This window comes from Lepus europaeus, chromosome 10 (assembly GCF_033115175.1).
Source record: "Lepus europaeus isolate LE1 chromosome 10, mLepTim1.pri, whole genome shotgun sequence".
In the NCBI taxonomy this organism is placed as follows: Eukaryota; Metazoa; Chordata; class Mammalia; order Lagomorpha; family Leporidae; genus Lepus; species Lepus europaeus.
In genome coordinates, this window is record NC_084836.1 from 70,861,698 (window position 1) to 70,873,095 (window position 11,398).

Sequence of the window (11,398 nt, forward strand, 5' to 3'; positions counted from 1 at the left end):
CACAGCAACCCCCAAAAGCTGATAAATTTGTAGGCTGCTTGATTTAAAGGATGATATATCGTCCAGACCTTGAGAACTTAATAGCCCCACAGTACCCCGTTCTGTCTGAACACATCTGAGAATTGCATTTATTTCCAGGCACCACAATTTAAGAGCAATATTGACAAGAGCTATAAAAATGTTCATACCCTTTGACCTGGTAATCCTACCCATGGGGATTTGTTTGAAGGAAATAATTCAAGAAAATAGATAAATTAGAGGTATGGAGATATTGATGCAGCTTTCTTTACAACAACATATATACGTTATATATATAATTTCTCTCAAAAAAGGAGTTGTGTTCAGCATTAAAATAAAATGATGTGCTATTTAAAAAAAAAAAAAGAAATATACCAATGAAGCATGCTACAACATGAGTGAACTTTGAAAACATTATGCTGAGTGAAAGAAGCCAGGCACACACAAAAGGCAATATCCTGTATGATTCCATTTATTTGAAATGTCCAGAATGGGCAAATCTGCAGACACAGAACATAGATTAGAGGCTTCTAGGGGCTGGAGGGGGAGGGATGGGAGAGTGGATGCTAGCAGGTATGGAGCTTCTTTGGGGGGCTGTGGAAATTTCTAGAATATGAGAATGGAGATGAGTGTACAACCTTGTGAATATGTTAAAAAAAAAAGCAAACACTAAATTGTATGCTTTAATAGGGTGAATTTCTTGGTATGTGGATACATCTCAGTAAAAAAAATTATACACGATAACAACGTTGGAGTAATATACAAAATTGTCTATTGATTCTTAAGTATTTTTACATATCTCCATAAAGACATCATCATTATCAGAGAAGAGGAAACAAAATTATCCTTTATATATTTCAGCCACGTAGAATGAAGCACGTTTATGGATGAGAACAAATAACTGAAAACAAAGATTGAGATGCAGGTGAATTGTTTTCGGGTTTGGGTGTGGATCATTATATAGTTCTTCAAGCAGTTAAATATTTTATTTTTCCCCCCAAAACAATGTCCACAAGAGGGCAGACAGTAGATAACAAATCAAACCTTTTAGCACAAACCTCAGCTACAACTATAATAACAACAGGATCCAGTGTTGAAAGCAATTGAATTTATTTATTTAATTTGAAAGACAAACAGAGAACTGGAGAGAGACAGATCTTTCATCTGTTGGGTCACTCCCCAAATGTCCACAACAACCAGGGCTGGATCAGGCCAAAACGTGGATCCGGAACTCGAACCAGAGCTCCCAGGCAAGGATACTTGAGCTGCAGCGGCCATTGGGGGGTGAACCAACGGAAAAGGAAGACCTTTCTCTCTGTTTCTCTCTCTCTCTCTCTCTCTCTCTCTCTCTCTCTCTCTTTTTCTCTCACTGTCCACTCTGCCTGTCAAAAAAAAAAAAAGCTTATTGCCTTTCAGGGTCTGCATTGGCAGGAAGCTGGAATTGGAACTACAGCCAGGACTCAAACCCAGATACTCTGGGGATACAGGCATTCCACATAGAAAAGGAGAGGGATCACTCATAACCCCTCCACCACAGGAACCCATCATTCCTATTGACTTCTTTTTGTCATTTTTAAAGATGTATTTATTTATTTGAAAGGCAGAGTTACAGACAGAGAGAGGCAGAGAGAGAGAGAGGTCTTCCGTCCACTGGTTCACTCCCCCATTGGCTGCAATGGCCAGAGCTGTGCCAATCCGAAGCCAGGAGCCAGGAGCTTCTTCTGGGACTCCCACACAGGTGCAGGGGCCCAAGGACTTGGGCCATCTTCTACTGTTTTTCCTGGCCATAGCAGAGAGCTGGAAACCACATTGCCAGCCCCTAAATGAATAAAATTTTTTTTAAAAAAATAATAACAGGGGCTGGCATTGTGGTGCAATGGGTAAGCCATTGCTTGCAATGCCAGCATCCCATAGCAGAGTGCCAGTTTGAGTCCTGACTACTCCACTTCTGATGCAGCTTCCTGCTAATGTGCTTGAGAAGGCAGCTGATGATGGCCAAGTATTTGGGGACCTGTGAGAGATTGGGATGAATTTCCTGGCTCCTAGCTTTGGCCTGGCCCAGCCCTGGCTGTTGCAACCAGCAGATGGAAGGTAATATGTTTCTCTCTCTCTTTCTTTCTAATTATTAGTATTAGTATTAGTATGCCTTTCAAAATGAATAAGTCTTTTTAAAATAATAGTGATAGGGGTTAGTGCTGTGGTATAGTGGGTAAAGCCACTGCCTGCAGTGCCAACGCGCCAGTTCGAGTCCTGACTGCTCCACTTCTGATCCAGCTCTCTGCTATGGCCTGGGAAAGCAGTGGAAGATGGCCCAAGTGCTCAAACCCCTGTACCCATCTGAGAGACCCAGAAGAAGCTCCTGGCTTTTGGCTTCGGATTGGCCCAGCTCCAGCTGTTGAGGCCATTTGGGGAATGAATTAGTGGATGAAGACCTCTCTCTCTTGCTCTCTCTCTACCTCTCTCTTTGTAACTCTGTCTTCCAAATAAATAAAATAAATCTTTAAAAAAAAAACTTTAGCAACCTTAAAAGAAGCATTAAAGTCAATTTGATCTTAAATTCACAGTACATAAGTAAATCTATTGGTAAATTTTAAAATATTATTTTTAATGAAATATCTAAGATTGTACTCCTCTACTTGATTTTTTTTCATCTTTAGAGAATATTGACCAATGAATGGTGTAAAGGGTATCTTAAGGCTTGCTTGAGCAAACTGGCAACAGGCAGATGAACAGGAGAAAAGATACACAAGTATATTCGTGTGCATGGGGGAGGACTGTGTGATTATCCCAGCAACCCAGTGAGGGCAAGATGCTCACCTGCCCTTCTTTACAGGGTATAGGGGAGATGGAGAAGGCAGCCATCCAAGGGGTAGCAAATGATTTTAGAGGAATGAATGAGCCCAGTGCTCAGAAAATAGTAAATGATTCTCTTTAAGAACTGGATTGGCCAAGGAGAGGGACAATAGCTTGTGACAACGTCTGTCCAAGTGTGGTTGCATTCTTTAACCTTCCACACACAAACATGTATCCACATATATGTAAAATATCTCAGAGTCAATGACCAGGAAACAGTGTGAAGGATGCACACACCAAAAACAAACAAACAAAAAAAATGAGTGGGAAAGATGCAGCAAAAGTTCACCATTTCACCCTCCGAGTCCTGGCCTCTGCAGTCTTCCTCTACAGAGACATCCTGGGCTCTTCCACACATGACCGTCACCTAGAATTAAATAAGGCGCTCTGAGATGCTCAAGCCACTGGTTGCTTAGGGGTTCCCTGAGTCCTCGTACAGACACATGAGATATAAAATCACGCATCTTTCCAGGATGCCCCCCTAAACAAACTCAGCTCTCCCTTCTCCAGTGACCTGGTACATTATCCACAGCTCTGAGTTGAAGATGGTGAACAAGTGCACCTGTGCCATTTCCCCCTCAGACTGCAAGCTGCCTAAGGAGCAGAGAGTGTGGCTCAGAACCAGAACTCAGGGGCTGGGAAGACTTGAGAACTCGGCCCTTCCAATCAGCCATGTAAAGCACTGAGGATCTCCTCCAAGACAGGGACTGCCCCACACATGCACGCGGCATAGCACAGCAGCTGGCTCTGAAATTTCAAAACTGCAACCCATGGGGCCAGAGCTGTGGCATAGTGGGTAAAGCCGCCACCTGCAGTGCCGGCATCCCATATGGGCGCCATTTGGAGTCCCGGTTGCTCCACTTCTGATCCAGCTCTCTGCTATGGCCTGGGAAAGTAGTGGAAGATGGCCCAAGTCCTTGGGCCCCTGCACCCGCATGGGAGACCTGGAAGAAGCTCCTGGCTCCTGGCTCCGGATCGGCGCAGCTCCAGCCGTTGCTGCCATCTGGGGAGTGAACCATCGGATGTATGACCTCTCTCTCTCTCTCTCTCTCTCTCTCATTCTCTCTCTGCCTCTCCTTCTCTGTGTAACTCTGACTTTCAAATAAATAAATAAATCTTTAAAAAAAAAATGGTCACGGGGCTGGCACTGTGGTGTAGCAGGTAAAGCCGCTGTCAGTGCCGGCATCCCATATGGGCGCCAGTTCGAGTCCTGGCTGCTCCTCTTCCGATCCAGCTCTCTGCTGTGGCCTGGGGAAGCAGTAGAAGATGACCCAAGTGCTTGGGCCACTGCACCCACATGGGAGACCTGGAAGAAACTCCTGGCTCCTGGTTTCGGATCAGCCCAGCTCTGGCCATTGCAGCCATTTGGGGAGCGAACCAGTGGATGGAAGACCTCTCTCTCTCTCTCTCTCTCTGCCTCCGCCTCTCTGTAACTCTGCCTTTCAAATAAAATAAAGTAAATCCATTTTTTTTTTGACAGGCAGAGTGGACAGTGAGAGAGAGAGAGAGAGAGAGACAGAGAGAAAGGTCTTCCTTTTGCCGTTGGTTCACCCTCCAATGGCTGCCACAGCTGGCGCGCTGCGGCCGGCGCACCGCGCTAATCTGAAGGCAGGAGCCAGGTGCTTCTCCTGGTCTCCCATGGGGTGTAGGGCCCAAGCACTTGGGCCATCCTCCACTGCACTCCCAGGCTATAGCAGAGAGCTGGCCTGGAAGAGGGGCAACCGAGATAGAATCCGGCGCCCCAACTGGGACTAGAACCTGGTGTGCCAGCACCGCAAGGCGGAGGATTAGCCTATTGAGCCACGGCACCGGCCAGTAAATCTTTTTTTAAAAAAAATTCAGATTCCTGGGACATAAGCACAAGCTCCCACCATAATCCTTCTCACTCACCCCTTTAAGACTTTCTTGTCTACACTGCAAATGGATGGTTTCTTTAACGCTGCTGGGAGGCCCCGTGTGGGCAAGCAGGACAGGGGACAAGCTGCCCAGCCCTGCCGGCAAGTGAGCCTCCTCAGACACTTCTTACCTCCTGGCTCCCCGGGGCCTCCTGGGCTGACTCAGGACTTCGTATGCGGCCTGGATTTCCATAAAGTGCCTCTGTGCCTCCTCTGTATGGTGCCGGTTGTGGTCTGGGTGCCAGAGCTTCACCAGCTCCCGGTAACGCCGATTAATTTCTTCATTTGTTGTACCTTCTGAAAGGCCCAAAACCTTAGGGGAACAGAAGTTACAATTTCACAAGGTGTTAGGGAAACTGCTCCTTTGGTAAATCAGGCTATCTCCAGAATCGGCTTCTACTTGCTCACAGGGAAGGTCTTGGCTTAGAATTTCAGCCTTTGGAGACATGGGCAAGCATCGTGTCTCATGGCAAGAACTACATGTGCCATTAAAGAGACGATTTAGAGGGCCAGCGCTGTGGCGTAGCAGGTAAAGCCGCCACCTGCAGTGCTGACATCCCATATGGACACCGGTTTGAGTCCCGGCTGCTCCACTTCCAATCCAGCTCTCTGCTATGGCCTGGGAAAGCAGTAGAAGATGGCCCAAGTGCTTGGGCCCCTGACCCATGTGGGAGACCTGGAAGAAGCTCCTGGCTCCTGGCTTCTGGCTTCAGATCTGCACAGCCCGGGCTGTTGCGGCCAATTGAGGAGTGAACAAGTGAATGGAAATCTCTCTTTCTCTCTCTCTCTCTCTCTCTCTCTCTCTGCCTTTCCTTCTCTCTCTGTGTAACTCCGACTTTCAAGTAAAATAAATAAATTTTTAAAAAAAGACATGTACAAGCATGCTTATAGTAGCACTCTTCTGCAGAAATGACCCAAACACTCATTACCAATACAGCAAATAAATTGTAGTCTAACCACACAATGAGACACTGTATTGCAAAGAAAACAAACCATAGCATGTGACTACATGAAAAAAATCTCATACAGATAATGTTGATTGAAGACACCAGCCACAGAATACATACTGCATGATTCCATTTATTTGAAGGTCAAGACTGGATGAAATAGAGCCAGTGCTGTGGTATAGCGGGTAAAGCTGCTGCCTGCAGAGCCAGCGTCCCATATTGGTGCCGGTTTGAGTACTGGCTACTCCACTTCCAATCCAATTCCCTGTTAATGGCCTGGGAAAGCAGTAGAAGATGGCCAAGTGTTTGGGCCCCTGTACCCACGTGGAGACCCAGAAGAAGCTCCAGGCTCCTGGCTTCGGATTGGTGCCATCCCAGCTGTTACAGCCATCTGGGGAGTGACCTCTCTCTCTCTCTGCCTCTGTATAACTCTGCCTTCCAAATAAATAAATCTTTAAAAAAAAAATAGTGCTTCCACAGCCATCCCAGACAGGAAGGAGAGGGAGGAGGGCTCACCTGGTAAGCCAGCCGACGCTTCTCATCCTGAAAACTGTGCACAAACTCATAGAGCTTCTCCCAGTCCTGGAAGGAGCTGCTGCTGAAACCAGGGTCCCCCAGCAGCAGCCACCAGACGCGGTAAGGCAGCAGGAGGACAGACTCTACAAGGCGACCAAGGAGCGGGAAGAAGCTGAACCAGCTCAGGAGGGAGCCCAGGGCTTCAGCCACGTAGCTGAGGGTGGCGGCCGTGTTGCAGAGAGCGCTGTACGCCAGCGGGCCCGTGAAAGCCAGGTAAGCCAGGCCCAGGCGGTAGAGCCGGGCACTGAGCGGCTCCGACTTCCTGGACACTTTGTAGCGACGGTGCTTCTGGGCTGCGATGCTGGCAGCCACGCTGATGGGCAGGATGGCCACGGGGCGGCCGTAGAAGACGGGAGAAGTCAGGAATGCTGCCCCTAGCGTGTTCTTAAAGTCGGAGGTCTGGCCGCCCACAGCAGCCACCAGCAAGACCCCTAAGCCAACTGCTAGTGGGAGACCCACGATGTAGAAGCTGGCCATGGAAGAAAGGCTAATCAGAGCCACAAGACCAAAATAGATGCCCACTATGATTTGGGCAACAAAACGAATAGGACTCAGGGGGGGTATTCCCCGTCCTAGGCTCTGCCTCTGGTTCTGGGGTCTATTGGCCTGAGCTACAAAGCCTGGAAGCTTCCAGAACTCCCAGAGCCAGCCCAGCCCAGCGCCCCCCAGGGTAAGCATCCAGAGCAGGGCATGACTATCCCTTCCCAGGTACAGGTGGTGGAGCCCAGCAGGGCCCCCTACAGCCCAGAGGGCATAGGTCACCAGGAGCCCCTTGGCCATCTTCCAGGGCAAGGTCTCAGCAGAAGTCCAGGGGCATCTAACATTGCTCAGAGTGCAGAAATCTCAGGGTGTGTTCTGTGAGAATCATGGCTGTTGTGGGCCCAGAGTTATCCTTAGACTCTGAGATAAAACAAAACAGGGGTCATTAGGTTACATCCCATCTCCAACACGGTAACCATTTCTCTGCCAATAAAACTGCAGTCTGGTGGCCAGCACTGTGGCATAGCAGGTAAAGCTGCCACCTGCAGTGTCAGCATCCCATATGGGCACCGGTTCGAGTCCCGGCTGCTCCACTTCCGATCCAGCTCTCTGCTATGGCCTGGGAAAGCAGTAGAAGACGGACCAAGTCCTTGGGCCCCTGCACCCGTGTGGGAGACCCAGAAGAAGCTCCTGGTTCCTGGCTTCTGATCAGCCCAGCTCCAGCCATTGAGGCCATTTGGGGAGTAAACCAGCAGATGGAAAACTCTCTCTCTCTCTCTCTCTCTGCCTCTATAACTCTTTCAAATAAATAAATAAATCTTTAAAATTTGTCCATTCATTCATTTATTTGAGGGAGAGAGAGCGATCGAGCTCACTTTTATCTGCTGGTTTACTCCCTGAAAGCCTGCAGTGGCTGGGACTGGGCTAGGCTGAAGCCTGGAATGCAATCCGGGTCTCACCTACCAAGGTCTGCATTGGCAGGCAGATGGAATCAGGATCAATGCTTTCATTTGACAAACTGAGAACTCAGTAAATAAAAGGGCAGAAACTTAAATCTAGAGGGGCTGGGAGGCGGAGAGGAGGGGCTGAACAGAGTGTGAAAGTTCCCACCCCAGGTGAGTTCCCATCATCGCAGCCTCAGACATACCTGGCCCAGGATTCAAGCCTCGTTCCAGCATCCGCAACTCTCCAGAGCACGCAATTTCCCCGCAAGTCAAATGTCAAATAGAGCCTGAACTGCTTGCACACAAACGTTCTGGAAACCACCCTGGGCCCCGGCAACCACCTCCTCCCCAGGCAGGCTTCGACTCTCCACACAAAGCCTCATACTACTGCCCAGGTGCGCCTGCCAGCCCCCGCCCTCTGCGACCGCCAGTCGGGACCACCAGCCGGGACCTCAGTCCAGGCGGAGCAGCCGTACCTGGCCACACCGCCGCCAGCCCCGTCGCGCCACACACTCAAAATGGCCCCTCTCACGCCGCTGCCGCGTTCACCCAAATGGACTTTGTCTTTCTGTGTCAGCTGTATCACGGAAGTCGGGCCGCCCGGGCCAGGCCCTTCCTCGAGGCCCTCCCCCTACGGGAATCACCTTCGCGCCCCGGGTGCTCCTGCGGCCCGCGCTCTCCGGCCAACCGCGGTGACCGCTGCCCCGGCTCCCGCTGGGGGCTGGCGCGGAGCCCACCCCCAGGCCGAGCGCGCCCCCGCACCGCAGCGCCACGGCCGCCAGGTGGCGCTACTGTCTGCGGCTGGGCGCGTCCCCGGACTCACCTTGCCACGACGCTAGGCCTTGCAGCCCACGGCTGTCCCCTCTGTACTACCACTACTTTAAAAAAAAAAAAAAAAGTCTCCTAAAAATGCAAAACTGGGCCCTGATTGCCCCTTCTTACCAGAAACGAGAGGGCGATTCCGCCCTCCCCGCAGGCTGCACATACAGGTTGGACGGTTCCACCAGCTCCTCCAAGCAGAGTTAGCGACGGACAAGCTGCAGAGGACCCCCGCCCCATGTGTGCCTCACTGCCCGGACTCCAGGCCTCAACTAGGGTCCTCTCTAGATCCGAGCCTGAGCCCCGACGCTGGGAGTCCTCAGGCTGCTCCACCCCGTGCTGCGGGCGAGAGGCAGACACGGACCGACAGGTGAAAGAGAGTGTGGAGCGGCCCACAGAGGGGGAGACCACGACGAGGGTGGTAGTGGTGGAGGAGGAGGATCCTGCAGGAATGCGGCTGAAGTGCCACAGGCCTCCATTCCCAAGCCCCCGACATCGGATGCGTGCCTTGGCCAAGTCACCCAGCTTCCTGGGCCTCGGGTCGCTTCCCTGGGATGAAGGAGGCTTGGAGCCTCCCAGTCTCGACCTGGGGGAACTGAGTGGGCCCGGCGGGTGTGCCGGGGTCGCCTCCCTACGGCAGGCAGAGGGTTCTGTTTCCCTCCAAACCCCTGCCTCTCAGTCCTCATCCCCGCAGTCCTCACCCCTGGGATCCTGCGAGCGGCCTCGGCCGGGAGCCGCCCGAGCCATCGGCTGGGGGCGGGGACGGACCTGGGCGCTGAATAATGAATGAGACTTAATTGGGCCCGCACTGCGCCGCGACGCGCTAAGCTAGGCAAACAGCGCGGGCGGCGGCGGCGGCCGCTGGACAAACAAACTCGCTCCGGGAGCGGGAGCCGGGCGCGGGGGGGGGGGGGGCGCCGTGGGAGCCGCGGGCGGGGGCCTACTGGGACCCCCGAGGCCGCCGCTGTGGCTCTGCGGCCCCCCCACACCGCCCCGAGTACCCGGCTGCGCTAGCAGCGCAGAGCCGGGGTTGGGAAGGGGGCTCAGGGCGCGACGTCCTGGAGTCAGAACCCCGGGAGGGTGACACGTCAAGTCTTTCGGGGAAAGAAAGGGGCCCGAGCACGGTCAAGAGAGAGAGAGAGAGAGAGAGCTAGGAAAGGGAGTCCCTGAGGAGGGGTGGGGGGCAGAGGAGAGCGGTAACTGAGAGGAAAGGGAAGAGCGATGGAGGAACAAGCGAGGGGCCAGGAGGCGAGTGGGGGAGAGGGACGCGAGTGAGCGGAATGAGAACGAGGGGGCGGCGGCGCCCCCGTGCGCGCCTCGCCCCGCCGCGCGCCCGCCCCTGCGCTCTCTCCAGCCGCCCGCACTCACTTTGTCACAATTACGGGGCCGTCACTCGGCCCGGATTGTTTTCCCCAAATTGTTGTTCTCTATAAACTAGCGCGGGGTGGGGGTGGGTGGGTGGGAGGTGGGAGCACCTGACGCGCTCAAGCGGGAGAGGCTGGTGGGAGCCGCGGCGGGGGCGAGGGGACGCCTGTACCCGCACCCGGCGTCCCGGCGACCCGCCGAATCCAGAGACCTACGCAGGAATCCTGGTCGTTGACCCCTCTTTTATCTTTCTTGGCCCTTCCCAGCCTCGGCTGCCTCGGTTTCCCAAGCACAGCGCCTCACAGATTGGAGGCCCAGGGCTGCCCAAACTTGCGCGCCCGCCCCAGCCCCCTTTCTTGCTCCTACTACCCGAGTCTCCCTGACTGGGTAGGGGAGCTATCCCGGTGCTGCAACGATCCCCGAGGGTTTGGGTCGCCTTGCGCCCTCGGCATCCCCGGGCCACCTGGTTGGCCCTCCAACCCCGCAAAACATCTGTTGCGCGCGCACTGAGCGCGAGCAGCACCAGCCCCCCACCGCGCCCGCCGCCGCCCCCGCCCTCGCCGGCCCAGCCTGTCGGCTCCGTGACAGCCGCAGCCGAAGCCCGGGCCCCGCGGGAGCGGCCGGAGAGGAGCCGCCGCATGGCTGGCTCCGACTCCGGCCTCCCCGGCGGCTCCAGGGGCAACGAAGGGTGGCGGGCGCTGAAGCGAGACCAGAGCGGTCCCGGGGAGTTGGCAAGGCTTGAGAGACGCGGGAGGGGCGGGGGCGGAGAGCCTGGGTGGGCTTCTCTCTCGTCCTCTAAGGCCTGGCGTCCTCATTCCGCGGTCCCGAGGACCAGCCCGGGCCCCGACCCGGCCGGGCTCTGTGCGCCTGGGCCGCGCAGGGCTCCCTGCGCCCCCCTCCCCCAGCCGGGTGATTTACACACGGGCTCCGCTCAGCGGCCGCTTCCCAATCAGGAATATCGACCCCCGGGCGGGGCCCCCGGGCCGCATCGATCCCTCTAAGGCTCGGGATTTAAAAATGTCAAATTTGCCTTTTCCAGGCGGGCGGAGGGAGCGGGGGCCGGGAGGAGGGCGGTTTGGACCAGGGACGGACAGCGGGGCATCGACCCGGCGCCTGTGCCCGGAATGAGAAGCGACCCCGGCGCGCCCCTGGCCCTGACACGGCGTGACCATCCTGAGGTTCTCTGGATGGAGAAAGGAAGCCCACCCCTCCCCCCACACCACACACAGCCTCCTAGGAGGAGGTGGGAGTCTCACTACTGTGCTGGGGGAATTCCCAGAGGGAGGAGTCCCTAGATTTTGGGATAGAGATCCTTAAATATGGAAACATACCGACACAAAGAGGGGCGGGCCTAGGAGAAGATAGGCGAGTCGCCAGCCCTAGGGAAGAACAAGGCAAAGGAAAAGGCCTTAAAGATTCCCTGAACAAAGCAGTAGGCTGGCAGCTCCCCCTCCTAGCCTCGCCCCCACGGCTCTGCTGTGCAATCTGAAGATTCAGCACA

The 11,398-nt window shown here is 54.1% G+C and overlaps 1 protein-coding gene across 3 annotated transcripts; it reads right to left on the minus strand.

Moving 5' to 3' along the window:
• Positions 1 to 474: 474 nt before the first annotated feature.
• DNAJC22 (DnaJ heat shock protein family (Hsp40) member C22) lies at positions 475 to 8,278 on the minus strand. Of its 3 annotated transcripts, none has more exons than XM_062203719.1 (4): positions 8,190 to 8,278; positions 6,230 to 7,189; positions 4,898 to 5,079; positions 475 to 3,238 (listed from the first exon to the last, which is right to left on the minus strand). In XM_062203719.1, the coding sequence occupies exons 2-4, from the start codon at positions 7,067 to 7,069 to the stop codon at positions 3,235 to 3,237; spliced, it is 1,026 nt and encodes a 341-aa protein (XP_062059703.1). In that variant the 5' UTR covers positions 7,070 to 7,189; positions 8,190 to 8,278; the 3' UTR covers positions 475 to 3,234. The 3 variants fall into 3 exon arrangements, with proteins under 3 accessions (XP_062059703.1, XP_062059702.1, XP_062059704.1); XM_062203718.1 differs by lacking the exon at positions 8,190 to 8,278 and adding an exon at positions 7,917 to 8,180; XM_062203720.1 differs by lacking the exons at positions 475 to 3,238; positions 8,190 to 8,278 and adding an exon at positions 7,917 to 8,180 and having other exon boundaries at positions 4,894 to 5,079.
• Between the last annotated feature and the right edge of the window lie 3,120 nt (positions 8,279 to 11,398).